Source organism: Sarcophilus harrisii, chromosome 3, assembly GCF_902635505.1.
Source record: "Sarcophilus harrisii chromosome 3, mSarHar1.11, whole genome shotgun sequence".
NCBI classification, from domain to species: domain Eukaryota; kingdom Metazoa; phylum Chordata; class Mammalia; order Dasyuromorphia; family Dasyuridae; genus Sarcophilus; species Sarcophilus harrisii.
In genome coordinates this window covers 475,884,500-475,900,617 of record NC_045428.1, presented here as the reverse complement: position 1 = coordinate 475,900,617, position 16,118 = coordinate 475,884,500, and the positions used below count along the sequence as shown (strand labels likewise).

Genomic DNA, 16,118 nt, shown 5'->3' with positions numbered 1-16,118 from the left:
TAATTGTTGTTTTACTTAAGGAAAACATTTTCCAGTGATTAGAACTATACAATAGTAAATTGGGTAGCAATCAAAGGAAGTGATTTCTCCATCAATGGAGGTTTCCAAGTAAAGATTAGATCATCATTTATCAAATAATATTTTAGAAAAAATTCTTTTATATGTATGAGTTACATTATATCCATTAAAGACCCTGGTAACACTGAAATTCTCTATATTAATTCCTAACTCATCCTAGGTACTGTTATAATGTTAATCCTTGAATTACCTGGAGCCGCCAAAGTTGCCTACTTTTTAAATTCTATATTAATTCTTCTTCCTGATCTACTGAAGTTGAAAGAATATAAAATATAATATAAATAAAGCTCTTTGCAAAATTTAAATAATGATATAAATATGATTTTTATAAATAAATATTCAAGTGAATTTGTTTCTCATCATTTTGATCATTCTTCCTAAATGTGTGGAATTTAAGTGGCTCAAGAAGACATATTCATTCTGACTCCTGTCTACATTTTCTAAGTTCATCAAAATTACTTCATCCAACATACTAGAGGCCCTTCTTTGTCTTGACATTATCAAAATACCACTGAAGTACATAGGCTATCCATTTCTTTCACCATGAGGTCATTCTGTCCTCTTTTTTTCCATTATACGTTTCTTTGATAACATTCTTACTCCAGTTCTTCTTTGTAGGTCTGTATGTGTTATGTGTTGCAAACTTCTTACACCCATTTTGGCCTCTCTTAACTGCCCTCATGATTTATAGAGGTGAGTTGGGATAGTATTTTTATTGGGAATGATATTCATTTTAAAATTATTTAGAAAATTCATATTAATAAAACAATAATTTTTAAAATAAATAATACATTTTATATACTTATGGTTGCAGTGCCCGGAATGATATGTGATATATGATATGTAACATATATCACTTATGTAACATCTAATATCATATATAATATACATATAATATATATATAGTGGGTTTTGATGGCATTTTCAATTTTGCTCTTTAAAATCAACAAAGTACTTCAAATCTTCAAGAAAATTCTCTATCAACCCATTAACAAATCAGTGCATTTTAATTTAATAGTAGAGTTAGTCCAGATATAATAATACCACTGTCTAAAATGCTTCAGGATTTTACTAAATAAGTTTCAGGTCACACAGTACACTGAAATACAAATAATTTAATTTGTTTGAATTTTTTTTTTCTTTTGATGCAGTCGGGGCACTGACAACAGACTGGCCCATCGTCGACAAACCATCCTCCGAGAGAAGGGGAGAAGGTTAGCAAATCGAGGACCAGCATATATGTTCAATGACCATTCAACAAGTCTATCCATTGAAGAGGAACGCTTTTTAGATGCAGCAGAATATGGCAACATTCCTGTAGTACGAAAAATGCTAGAAGAATGCCTTTCACTTAATGTGAACTGTGTGGATTACATGGGCCAGAATGCTTTGCAGCTGGCTGTGGCCAATGAGCACCTGGAAATTACTGAACTTTTGCTTAAGAAAGAAAATTTGTCCCGAGTTGGGGATGCTTTGCTTTTGGCCATTAGCAAAGGTTATGTTCGGATTGTTGAAGCAATCTTAAATCATCCTGCTTTTGCTGAGGGCAAGAGACTGGCAACAAGTCCTAGCCAGTCAGAACTCCAGCATGATGACTTTTATGCCTATGATGAAGACGGAACCCGGTTCTCTCATGATGTTACCCCCATCATTCTGGCTGCTCACTGCCAGGAATATGAAATTGTGCACACTCTTTTGAGGAAAGGAGCCCGAATTGAAAGACCTCATGATTATTTCTGCAAGTGTAGTGAATGCAATCAGAAGCAGAAACATGACTCTTTCAGTCACTCAAGATCCAGAATTAATGCTTACAGGGGTCTGGCAAGCCCTGCTTATTTGTCATTGTCCAGTGAAGATCCTGTCATGACAGCCCTAGAACTCAGCAATGAGCTGGCAGTGCTGGCAAACATTGAAAAGGAATTTAAGGTATGTGCATCATCAATAGGTGATATATGTTCTGAAAGAATCAAGGTCAAAGGTACTTACTGAGTCCTTCTGTGTGTTTATTCCTGTGCTGGTAACTGTGGAAGAATTAAAAACTACTACAGTTTGTCAGGACTCCTATGCAACATAGCCATTCTTGGCAAGTTCAGATATCCTATCCTAGCTCCTTTCTTACAGATTCATTATGAGGAAAATATAGATGTCAAATTATTTGGGCCCAATATATGGTTCACATTTTATTCTGGATAGAATAATAAGCCTCCAAGGATCATAGAATCACAGATTTAATTAAAAGGGATTTTAGAGGTTAATAAATGTAATGCCCTCATTTTATAAGTGAGAAAACTGAGAATAGGATATGGTCCCTAAGTTCAGAGAGCTTACATTATAGCAGGAAAGCTAGGAGCTTTCTCTACACATAGAACAGTTAGTACTAGACTACAAATTCCAAGAAGTGCAGACTGGATCATATTTTCCTTTATATTTCTCATAATATCTTGTTCAGGTCATTACACATAGTAGATGATCAAAACTATTTGTTGAAAAAAATTAAAGGGAATTCATCAATCTGGAATCAGTTGTTGAATAGGGCAAGTCAAAAATGTTATGGGAGTTTACAGAATGGAAATATCAGCAAAATACAATGACAAAAGCCCTAGTCTGAGAGTCAAGAGGCCTGGATTCAAATCCAAGCACTCCTACTTTCAATCTGTATTATTGTGAGCAAATAACTTCAGGGCCTGGATTTATGAATTTTAAAATGGGGGATTCAATCAGTTCAATGATGTCCAAAGTTATTTCTAGCTCTAAATTCTATCCTTCTGTTGATGAATGTGGATGATCTGAAGGAATTAGAAAAAGCTTAATGGAAGGTAAACCTTCAGTTAGACTTAATGGTAAGTAGAAGTTGCACTGGTAATGAGAAAGCAGAGCACATTTCAGCAAAGGAAAAACAATGAGCAAAAGTGGAAAGGAAAGTGGTAGGTATAGAGATCATAAAGGAGTTCAGTGTGAATGGGTTTTGTGGACTGATGGGAGATGAGGCTAGATGGCTAAGGTAGGTCCTAAAGATAATGGGCCTTGAATTTCAGATTGAGGAATTTGTATGCGTTCTCATAAATCCTTATTAATATCAAGGAAGGGAGTGACATGATGGTTAATGGTTAAGTGGACAGACTAAGAGACTAAGTGGTTAAGTGGACTTAAAAGTTAAATGGAAAGGAGCTAAAATTCAATCTAAAAATCATAATCACATAATAAAATTAAGGAGGGAGGGATGGTTTCATCATATGTCTGTTGAAGTGAAGACTATTACATTGTTCATTCTAGTGTTTGGGAGGGGAAGTAACATGTATTCAACTAAGTAAAGAGAAATATAAAAAAGGAGTCATGTAATCATAGGCTAGAGGCTAAACATAGGCTTAGCAACAAGAGGAACTGTGTTCTTGGTAAACTACTTTGTACAAAGGAACATGGTATGTGCATGTTGGGGGAGGGGGTGTCTGCTATTTTATATATAAATTTACATATAAATTATATATATTTTCAATATATATATATTTTCATAGGCTTTGAAAAATCAGAAGAGAACTAATATGGAAAAATATTGAAAAGGATGAGAAGAAATCCTAAACTGTGAAATAGGTTAGCTTAACTTCTATACATGAAAAGAACTTGAATCTGTTAGTTTCAAACTACATATCTATTCAGACTACTCTGCTAGTTTGATAAACTTATGGTGGTGATGAGGATCTCCAAGTAGCTGCTTCAGATTGTAAATTAAGGGCTTGTATGCAAAATATCCATTGATGGTAAACTCAGACATTGAATCCAAGCCCCGTTCTGATAGCTTCTTCATGAGCAAACAAATTGGATGTCAAATGGATTAGACTTATTCTCAAGTTGTTATTTTACTCTATCATAGACTAACACTCCAACTAAAATGATAAGATCATAGATCTGGAGTAAAAAAGGGAATTTTAAAACCATCAAATCCAACCTCTTATTTTACAAGAGAGGGCCACAGGGATTAGATAACATGCCACATGAATATTAAGCCTAAGAAGAAGCATTTGATCCCCAGCCCTAGGATTCTGAAGCTAGTCCTCTTTTTAACAACACAAGTATTCCTTCCACACTGCAAAATTCAGTTTAGGTTTATTCTTCACAGTCTCTACTAGGAACAAGAGTGACCAATGCCTCCTTTTACCCTAGATATTCTACTATGCCAGCATATAAACTTAGCATTTATATGCTAGTGTTATTGTAATTGTAAGGAGAACTCTGAAGATGACTCTAAGGGCAATAGATAGGTGAGTGTCACTCCTATATCTGGAAAGGTATGGCAAGAATAATAAAACAGCATCAGCAAAGAGAAAGCATAGTATGATGGAGGGGAACAAATAAACTCTACAATAGGAGTTAGGATGTCAATGTTCTAAGACTTCATTAGTTAAGAGATATTGGAGAAGCTATCTATGTCTCTTAGCCTCAGTTTTTACATCTGTAAAATGGTTGTATTAAGTTGTCTCCAGGATTTCTTATTGCTTGAGGTAAAGATCACATAGGTTCCAAATGGGAAAATTATTCCTCACTAAACTATTACATTTTTAAAGGATCAACAAACATTTGAGTTAGTATAAATAGCCTTTATACACTTAAACTTAAAAAAATCTTGAAAAGTTTGTACATGAAAAACTTTTAAAAATAACAATTGAGTTACAATGGGAAATTGTCATGGGGCTGGGGTTTTAACTTTTTTTTCTTTTTAGGCAAAGACCAAGCAGTGTTATTAGGGCTAGAGAACAATTACTTCTGCAAATGGAAAAAGGCTCACGAATAGCAGATGACAAAGTGGAAAAGGAATAAATAACAAAATATCCTGGATTGTAGCTAACAGGAAACAACTTCTAGATGAAAAAAATCACCAATCACTGAGATGATAGGAATAAACTCTTGGAAGATTAACAATGTTAATGCTATTAGCAACCTTCAATTTTGAGACAGGCTTCATTTAGGGAAAAAAGGCAGGGGATGAAGTGAAGAAGAAAACAGCCTAGACTTGACTTGGATGATGACAGACTGAGCCAGAATTCAAACCCCACAAATTCTTGGAGTTGATGAATGAATCCATTCTATAAAACCCTTTGGTGATGATGAATCTCTCTAGTAGTAATACAGAAGTCTTTACCTCATTTATCATTCTATTGCATTTTTAGATGTTTAATTGTTAGAAATGATTTCTTTGCCTTGAGCCCAAATCTGTCACTCTGAAAACCTATATTCATTTTTTGTAGTTCTATTTTCTGAAACTATATAGAACAAGTCCCCATTAGTGTGGTACTTTGGAAAGAATAAAAGATTGGGAGTCAAAAAACATAGGTTCCAATTCTGTTTCTGCTTCTTAGCTACCTATATGGCCTTTAGGACAGGCAAAGTGTACAGAAGACAGCAAAATGTTCTAGACACTAATATAACCTCTGCCACTTAATCCCTTTGAGCTCTTCAATAAGTCGCTTAACTTGCCTGGATTTAGACTAATGTGGAAATGTTTTGCATGATTTTATATATATATATATATATATATATATATATATATATATATATATATAATGGGTAATTTCTTACCTTCTCAATCTTTTCTGTTGTGCACTTTTAAACTTTTTTTTCATTGTCTTAATTTTGTTTCATTGACATTAAAATTGACTTTAAAAGGAGTCACTAGCTTCCACTTAACCAATTCTAATTTTTAAGGAGTGAGGTTTTTTAGTGAGCTTTTGGTCAATTTTTAATTTTAAGGAATTATCTTAAAAGTTATGTTAAATATAAAAATACATTTAAGGAATATTTTTTAGCGCTTCTTTTACCAAGATATTGATTCTCTTTTTCATAATTTTCCCACTTACCTCTCATTTTCTTGGCCAATTCCCCTGCCCCCACTCTGATTTTTAGAATCATTGATTCTTTCTTTCTTTCTTTCTTTCTTTCTTTCTTTCTTTCTTTCTTTCTCTTTCTTTCTTCTTTTTCCCTTTTTCTTTTTCTTTCTTATCTCTAAAGAATTTTTTTGGGGGGGCTTGTCTCCATTCTGCATTTGTCTTTAAGAGTTTGCTTATAGATTTTTTTCAAGTCATTTTCTTCTTCTTAGTTTATGTCTTGAATTTCCCTATCACCATAGTAGTTTTTATAATTGGTTTTCGTTGTTTGGTCATTTTTGCAGCCTACTTTTTTACTTTAAATTTAAATATATTAGAATTGAGCTCTGCTCACCTTGCAGGCAGCAGTAAAGGATTGATTAGCCTGAGCTTTTGTCTATGTCTTTCTGCTTTCACAACTCAGTTTGAAAACCTGTAGGTTTTTGGTGTCTCCAAAAGTAGTGTGTTGTAGTGGGAGGCTTGTCACTGCCTGCCTGGTCTATAGACCTTCCTTGCACTAACTCCTTAGTGAGTTTGACCTCTTATCTATGAACTGGAACTGTGTCCCAAAACTTGGTAATGGATAAAAGAACTACCAAGTGATGCTAGATCCTGTGCTTAATGTTAAGAATAGGGATAATTTGGGGTCTCTTTCTGACCAGGCATTCGGACATTGTACCATCCAGTGTTACTCCCACCACTGAATTCTCAGCTAGCACTCACTCCAGTGTCCACAAACCTTTTTTTCCTGTACTTGTAAGCTTTTCTGGGCTACAAAAAAAACTGATGCAGTATGACTTTTTTTTTTAAAGCTTTTCTACTCAGAATTCTGTTTGGCATTGTGTTTCATTTTGTAGGAGAAGTTTTGGGTAAAGTCTGGCAGTTGTTTCATTGTGGCATCTTAACTCTACTCTCCCCTTACTATGAAGACAACTCTTTTTTAAAAAAGACTATTTAAACTGAAATCTCAAGACTTGAGGAAGGAGTAGTGCCAAAGCCACAAGAGTCAAGGAAGATGAAGCTAGAGGGGGAACCCTTTGAAGCTAGGAATAAAAGAAGGAAATTATCACAGACATAATTTTCAGTCAATACATAGAGCTTATTAACTTACTTTAAGATGTGTTTAGATAATTTTCTTGATAATGATGTGTAAATTTGTTTAGAGTGTGTTTCTAACCTTATAAATTTGACATCATGGAAAGCAATTATATTATCCTCTCATGTGCTCTTCATTTTGACTGTCAGAGATAAAAATAATAGCTTAATTGGGCACTTAGTTCATCTCAGGGTGATATTTACTAAGTTCATATATTTGGGGCACATATTCCTGGGGGAATAAAAGAAGAGAGATAGGAAATGATCCATTAAAGTACCTCTAAAACATGTACTTTCTACTGCTCTGTTGAGACAGAGGATAAATAACCTTCTACTTGTCCACTTAGCAATTATAGAGTAGTTAAAAGCAAAGAAATACATCTTTCTTTTCCTCTCCCATAATCTTTTCTGTGCCTTAGTTTGTATCTCAGTTTCAATAATTGATCAAGTAATCAATTAACATGTTAATTAACATTTAAAACATTATTTATTTTGTATAGCAACTCTTTGTGATGACTAAGAATTGGAAGTCAAAGGGAAAGGGTGACCCTCAATTGGAGAATGGCTAAACAAGTTGTAGTATGTGATTATTGGGCAATAAAAATAATAAGCAGGATGATTTTTAAAAATCTGGAAAAATTTACATGAACAAATGCATAGTGCAATGAATAGAACCAGGAAAATGCTGTACATAGAACCAGCAACATTGTTGAATGAAGAACTATGAATGACTTAGCTATTTTCATCAATGCAATAATCAAAGACAATCCCAAAGAACTAATGAAGAGCATACTATCTACCTTCAGAGAAAGAAATTATATTGTTTAAATACAGATGGAAACATGCTATGGAAAAATAGCAAAAGTGGAAAGTGGAAAAACTTTCTAATATGAAAATGTTTTACATTAAAAATTATCTTCAAATATATTAATTAATATCATACTAAATGTAATTTGTTGCCATAACATTTCTGGAAGTTTTTTTTTTTTTTTTGTATTTTGTCTTCTTTTGACTTCTCATTGAGAAAGGATAGAATAACCATTAAAGGCCATCTATTAAAATTTAAACATAAACAAGAATTCTTTCTACAATATAACCATTGTATAACTGATGAATCAATGAGTTTTGAGTCTACTTAAACTTAAACTATTATCCTTTAGTTTATCCCTCTCCCTCATAGCTACCATTATCAAATGCCTTGTTAAAATATGTTAAACTAAATTTATAATAATCCTCTGATTTAATAACCTATAATAAAAAGGAAATTAATTTAGTCTGGCATGATTTGTTCTTGATGAATCTCTATTGGCTCAAAATGTTTACCACTTCCTACATTTCAGGAAGGATATTTACAAAGTAAAATATTTCTATTCTAAGAAGTCTCAATTTTTCTATTTATTAATGCCTTCTATAATTTTGCCAAGAAATAAAGTCAAGGTCACCAGCCTAGAGCACCTTTTTTTCACTTTTGAGAAAACCAGGACTATATTGGCTCACCTCTCTAGCATCTTTCAGAAATCACTAAGAATGGTTTTGCAAATACTTTCATGAGTTCTTTGGGTATCTTGCAATATTTTTTTCTAATCATGATGACTTAAATTAATTCCAAAAAGGAGCATTCTGTCTTACCAGTTTTTCACTTATCTTGGATTTTTAATCATGTGTAACCAATTTTGTTCTATTTTTCCAAGTCTAAAATTCATTCTCCTTTCTCCCTTCTTTCTTTTGTCATTCTATGTTATCTCCATTAAAATTATTTTGAATTTTTGATCTTCCTTTAGCAGCAAGTAAAAAATTTTTCTTATTTCATCATGGCCTTGTTTCCTTCTAGTCTGCATTGTTCTTGTCATCATTCTTTTAAAAAATTATTTTAATGGTATTTTAGTTTTTCAAATACATGCAATGATAGTTTTCCATATTCACTTTTACAAAACCTTGTTTCAATTCTTTTCCCTTTTTTCCTCCCTGTCTCCTCCCCAAGACAGCAAACAATTCAATATAGATTAAACATGTGTAATTTTTGTAAACATATTTCCATATTCATCATACTGCACAAAAAAAATATGTCATCAAAAGGGAAAAAAAAAGATGAGAAAGAAAAAAAACCAATTAAACAAGCAACAACAAGAAAAGGTGAAAGCACTATGCTTTGATCTACTTTCAGTCTTCATAATTTCCTCATTTGAATGCAGATGGAACTTTTTATTTATTATTTATTTTCAGTTACTATCTTTGCCACTATCTACTTTACATTTTTTTTTTTTTTTTGCTGAGGCAATTGGGGTTAAGTGACTTATCTAGGGTCATACAACTAGGAAGTGTTAAGTGTCTGAGGCCAGATTTGAACTCAGGTCCTCCTGACTTCAGGACTGTTACTCTATCCACTGTGCCATTTAGCTGCCCCTACTTTACACATCTTTAAAAATGATTCAAAGTGATTGATGAGCTAATAGGATCATAGATTTAGTGATGGAAAAAAAAATAGAAGTCAGAGAGATAATCTTTTCATTTTATAAATGAGGAATTAATGCCGCAAGAAGTTAAAAGCCCAGGGTCTCACAATAAATATCTGGAATGGTATTTGAACCCAGGTTTTCAGATCCTGTGTTCTATATCATGCTGCTTCTTATATGGAGAGGCCTGTATTTTGACAAGAGTTTCTTTAGGCAGCCTTCTCCATTTTTATTCTTATTAGAATAAAATGTGGTTACAGCCATCAAAGATTTGTTCTTGAGAGCTTACCAACTATCTACAGTCAAATTCCTCTATAAATTCCTGACCAGAACTGTCTACATAAACTAACTCTAAAAAATTTACTCTTCCTAAATATAGCATTATGCATCAAATTATGACTGGTCTCCCCTTTCTTATCTTTCAAGAAATTTGAGATGGTCATTTCCTCCTGAAGATCCCATTACTTCTTCTTCTTTTTTTTCAACTACTTCCTCCTTATGGGGGAGAAGTAGACCCAGAATAATAGTTACCTTGTCTCTTCTACCATTTGAAGAATAAAATTATCATCATAAGAAAGTCAAGAATTTCAGATCTGTTATGCCTTTAACAGGGAAAAAGCTCTGTCAGACATTCAGATAATGGATTCTTTCATTCTGCCTGCCAACATGCATAGGTCTCCTCCAATTTGAGGCAAACACAAACAAACATAACTTCATTTTTTCATAGTTTCAAGCTGTTTTCCCATGCAATTTCTCCTTTTTTTTCCAGTTAACCTCTTAGCAATAGTAGTGTGCTTAAATTGCCTTATCTTCTTGCCCCCAATTCATTTATACATCCTTTATAATCCTACCTCTAACCCCCAAATTCAAGTATCATTTTTTTGTTGGTGTTATCTGTGATTTCTTATATGTTTTGTTGTTGTTGTTATTTAATTGTTTTTCAATTGTGTCCAACTCCTTTTGAACTTAATTTTGGTTTTTCTTGGCACATATTAAAGTGGTTTGCCATTTCCTTCTCCAGATCGTTTTTACAGAGAAGCAAAATGAAGCAAACAGGATTGAATACCCAGGGTCATATAGCTAGTAAATTTCTGAAACTAGATTTGAATTCACAAAAGTGAGTCTTTCTGACTCCAGATCCAGAATTCCGCACTACCTAAATGTAGGATTGATAGATTCTGGTATGCATGTTTACAAATAATGCAATTTTTCAAAAAGAGTAGATGTATCTTTTTTTTCTTTTCCTATTAAAATTTTTATTGTAGTAATTTTATTTATTTTAATACACATTGCTTTATGAATCATTTTGGGAAAGAAAAGTTTGGAGTATAAAGGAAAAATCATGTGAGAGATAAAAAAAAAAACCAGAAAAAAGAAGTGAACATAGCATGTGTTGATTTACATTGTGTCTGCTTAGTTTTCCCTCACCCCCACCCCCTTGGATGCAAGTGGTATTTTCTGTTCAAAGTCTATTGGAATTGCTTTGGATCACTAAATTACTGAGAAGAACTAAGCCTTTCATAGTTGATCATCACATAGTCTTGCTGTTATTGTGTATAATGTATTCCTGGTTCTGCTTGTTTTGCTCAACATTAGTTCATGTAAATCCTTCAGGGCCTTTCTATAATCAGCTTGTTCATCAATTTTTAAAGAACATTTATATTCCATTACCTTCATATACCACAACTCGTTCAGCCATTTCCCAATTTTTTGCTACCACAAAAACAGCTGATACAAACATTTTTGCAAATGTGGGTCTTTTCCCCTCCTTTCCTCTGATAGGTAAAAAATACCTTGTTCTCCTAATTTGTTTATGTTATCCTCCTTTATGCCCAAATCACGTATCTGTTTTGACCTTATTTTTGGTATGGGGTGTAAGATGTAGGTCTGTGCCGAGTTTCTGACATATTATTTTCCATATTCCTAGCAATTTTTGTCAAATAGGGAATTCTTATTCCAGAAGCTGGAATTTGGAGGTTTATCAAATACTAGATTGTTATGGTTCTTGATTATTGTGTCATATGCATCTAATCCATTTCACTGATCTACCACTCTATTTCTTAGCTAGTACCAAATAGTTTTGAGTATAACTATTTTATAATATAGTTTTAGATTTGGTACTGCTAACCCACCATTCTTTGTATTTTTTTCATTAATTTCCTTGACATTCCTGACCTTTTGTTCTTCCAGATGAATTTTGTTATTTTTTTTTTGAGTTCTATAAAATATTTTTTGGCACCTTGCTTGGTATGGCACTGAACAAGTAGACCAATTTAGAAAGAATTGTCATTTTTATTATATTAGTTTGGCCTATTTATGAAAAATCGATACTTTTCTAATTGTTTAGATCTGACTTTATTTGTGTGAGAAATGTTTTGTAAATGTATTCATATAGTTCTTGGGTTTCTCTTGACAGGTAGACTCCCAAGTATTTTACTTTATCTACAGTAATTTTAAATGGAATTTCTCTTTCTATCTCGTTGATGGGCTTTGTCAGTAATATATAGAAATGCTGATGATTGTGTGAGTTTATTTAATACCCTGCAACTTTGCTAAAGCTGTGAATTGTTTCCAGGAGGTTTTTGGATGATTTTCTAGGATTCTCTGAGTATATCATCATATCATTTGCAAAGAATGATAGTTTTATTTTCTCACCACCTATTCTAATTCCTTTAATTTCTTTTTCTTATTGCTAAAGCCAACATTTCTAGCACAATGTTGGATAATAGTGGTGATAATGGGCATCTTTGTTTCACTCCTGATCTTCTGCAATGTATTCCTGGTTCTGTATGTGCATATGCATGCATGTATATATATATGAATTTTATGTATGTTGTGCATTTGTTGTCGTACAGACATGTCTACTTCTTTTTGTCCCCATTCGAAGTTTTCTTGACAAAGACATTGGAGTGATTTGTTATTTCCTTCTCGAATTTATTTTACAGATGAACAATCAGAGAAACAGGGTAAAGTGACTGACCTTGAGTCACAAAGCTACTCAGTAAGTGTCTGAGGCCAGATTTGAATTTAGGAAGATGAGTCTTCCTGACTCCAGCCCTGGCACTCTGTGCATTATGGTGCCACCTAGCTGCCTGTGTATGTATATGCATGTAAATACATATGTAAATGTGCATATGTATATGTGTCATAAAGATAATTTGTAATATACATGTGCACAATTGTTACATGTATAGCATGATAGATACACACAATACATATGATACATTTATATTATAATGTATCATATAGACATATAACTATATGTATATATCTATAGAAACAATGTATATATTTTTACATATATCATGTATATGCTTTTATATATGATATACATACATATATGTATATATATACACACAATTAGACACAATACATGTATTGTATATATGCAATATACAATTAAAAGGAAGCCAGACACCACAAATCTGTAATGACCAATTCCAAAAAGAGTTGCTAAAAATGTTCTTATGCTCTTTTGGGATTATGTTAAACTTGAAGAATAATGTAAATTTTTATAGTCCTATATTTCTGGTAGTGAAATTCCAGATATCAGAGATCACTCGTATAACTGTATTACTTTTTTAAAGAACAAGTAGATTTGAGAACTTACATTCTGGAATTTATATTCTCCATCAAGTAATTGGCATTCTCCATGAGAACCAAATACATTAAGTCCTTTCAGAGTTCCATAGTAGTTTGTATGCATATCAAGAAATTGCTCATAGGGAATGGACCTTTCAGTATCTCCTTTTAGGAAACTAGCCTTAGATGGCTCTTGAGGTTGTGACATGCCTGAAAGTTAGCTGACTGCTTATATTGTTAAAAACAGACAGATGGGGTTATGCAGACATGGCTGTTTCTTGGTGGCCCTGTTTACACTTTTGGAGCAGCTGCCTGATTAGCAGCTGTATAATTGAACTCCACTCAGCAAACTGGGCCACACTTTGATTTACCAATTTATTTCTGTAGATTTACTCCTGGGCAGAGTATCCTTTGAGACCACTAACATTTGTCAGAAGTCTACTTTGAAAGAGTAAAAAAGGAAATCACTGTAAAATGTAAAGAATCATTGTTATTTCTGGTATTGTTGACATCATCATAACATTGCAATTTGTGTAATATATTATTGTCATTTTGTTACTGTTGTTGTGTAGACCTGTGATTTTTTGTTGTCATGGGAACATCTTCCACCAATGCAGATATATAACTTGTTTGCTGGTGTTAGTTACCAAGTCATTGAGAGACTATATGATTTACTCAGGCCCTAGATCTTCTTGGCTAAGACCAATTCTCTCTTCTAATTATATTATTCCATTTTGTCACTAATGACGTGCTCTTTGGAAATTTCAAAATTAATGAAGAAAAAAGACATGAAAAGCATCTATTATTATGTATCATAAAAATAAATATCACACATAGAGGTGGGAGGGATGGTAAGAACTGGGTAATGCAACCTTTTCCCCCAAATTCCTACTGGGGCAGCAGCAACAGCAGTAGTAAGATCTCTTGCAGTGGCTGTGCTGCAGTCCTGTTGTAGCCTAAAGTGCTGGACCTAGATAAAGACAAGAATGATCTGGAACTATATGACAAAAATGACCATCAGCGAGGATTCATCCTTGATGGACATGAACCACTTTAGTCCTTTGATGTCAATATCCCCTTTATTCATGATATACCAATACAAGTTTAAAGGTGATCCAGACTTGAAGGACCTTTTTATTACAGTTGATATTCCCCAAAACTGCATTACTACAACTGAAACTTTCATCACCTGCAAAGTTACAATTAACACATCTCAGGATAAATTTGCTTTTAATGAATTTGAAGTTCAAAGACATCATCATTTCCTTTGGTTAAAGAAAAAACTTGAAGAAGCATATCCCATAGACATTATTCCTCCTTTGCCAGAAAAAAATCATAATGAAAGATATGCTCAGAAAGCTGACTGCAATATGGAAACAAAAAATGCAAAATGATATCAAGTTGGCATTTACAGATATGTCTAAGAAAAATATCAATTACTATGGAGAATGTCTTGTCACATGGGAAGCCTTCCTTACCACTAATAAGAGATCTTCATCTGGAAGAAATAGCTAAACATAAATTTTAAGCATACCTAAAGATTAATTCATTTATTACAAAATTTTAAATCTATAAATACTTGCCTATAGTAATTGTTTCCTCAACATTATGCAATTGGAATATGACATTTTTAATGGATTGTAAAATCTCCAATGAATCAAAAAGTTTAATAAATACTTGAATTTCATGAATGGTTCCTATCTGCATCTGGATGTGTTTCAGATGAAATCTTTTGGTACGAATATTTTTTTTAAAAATTAGCAAATGAATGTTGGACAAACCTTTTTTTGTTTTGATTTCTCCCTATGTAAAAAGGTGAAGTTGAACTAAAACTATGGGTCTCAAACTTTTCCCCTCAGTGGTGGAACCCTTCAATTTAAACCAAACTTCATTAGAAGACTTGTAGAAAAAAAACAAAAACCTAAACTCCCCAACAATAATCAATAGTAATAGCTAATTAATTAGAGGGATTCCTAAGTGATACTAAAGAACAAAAAAGTAATTTAAAATATTTTAAAATAGATCTGTTAAATCTGTTTGAAATCTAGCAATGTCACCAATAATTAATTTTGTGAGAAGTGCTCAATCATTATGAATGAGAATGACATAATGAGAAATAATGTGGCATAAAAAGTTGATTTGCAAATCAGGAAAACTGGTTTCAATACTGTTTTGTGTTTGTTGTGTGCTATGCGTAAGTCACCTAAAGCAACTTGGCACAGTGAAAATGATACTGAACTTGGAACTACAGATGGGACCTGACTGAATTTCCTTAGCTCTATTACTTAATACTTATATATCATTGGTCATTCAAGTCATGTCTTTTCTCTGGGCCTCAATTTCCTCAGCTTCAAAGTGAAGGAGTTGAACCAGAAAGCCTCCAAACCTTTCACACTGTAAATGTAGAATCCTATAAAAATAATTAGTCATTGGTTATTTTATATACTCTCTATTGAGATAGACCAAATAGAAGTGTAATATATATTATAATGGGTTCAGTAATGGATTCTGGGACAAATAAGAAGTCACATTTCAATCAGTCTGTGGATTCCTTGGATTTCTTAATTTTCAGATTGAGCTAGGTGGCTGCCAAGGTTTCTAACTCAAATTATATGGTAATGTGATTTTGGTTCTCCATGTCATGGGAACATAAACAATGGACCTAATTTACAGACAGAAAAACAACGGGATTTGTTATTTGTCATCACAGTTTGAGTGATCAGAATCTCTTGTATAGTTTTCTGAGAAACCAGGTATACACAGAACATAAATTTAGAGAGATTAGGTTATATCACCACTAACCTTATTTCCAGTTTTGAAATTCTATGATTGAACGCGATCTAGTAGTAACTAACTAAATAATATCTTTCCCCTCAGAGAAAATAAAACCCCAAAGACTATTCTGTGATCTGTAGATATAAGAAGCACATTTTGGGACTAAGAGTTTTTCTGTGTTTCTCCCCATCAAAGGGTCTAGTGCCTCTAGTTTGGTGGTTCTGGTAGCTGCAGATGCTGTCAAAAAGTTAGGGTTAAGATAATGGAACTAAAAAACTAT

At 33.0% G+C, this 16,118-nt stretch overlaps 1 protein-coding gene across 2 annotated transcripts in view; it reads left to right on the top strand.

The window, feature by feature from the left end:
• The window catches only part of TRPC6 (transient receptor potential cation channel subfamily C member 6), a 165,671-nt gene that overhangs the window by 77,886 nt on the left and 71,667 nt on the right, over positions 1 to 16,118 (top strand). For both annotated transcript variants that reach the window (XM_031961050.1, XM_031961051.1), the window contains exon 2: positions 1,230 to 2,004. In XM_031961050.1, coding sequence (XP_031816910.1) covers positions 1,230 to 2,004 — 775 coding nt within the window. The remainder of the gene's footprint in view (positions 1 to 1,229; positions 2,005 to 16,118) is intronic.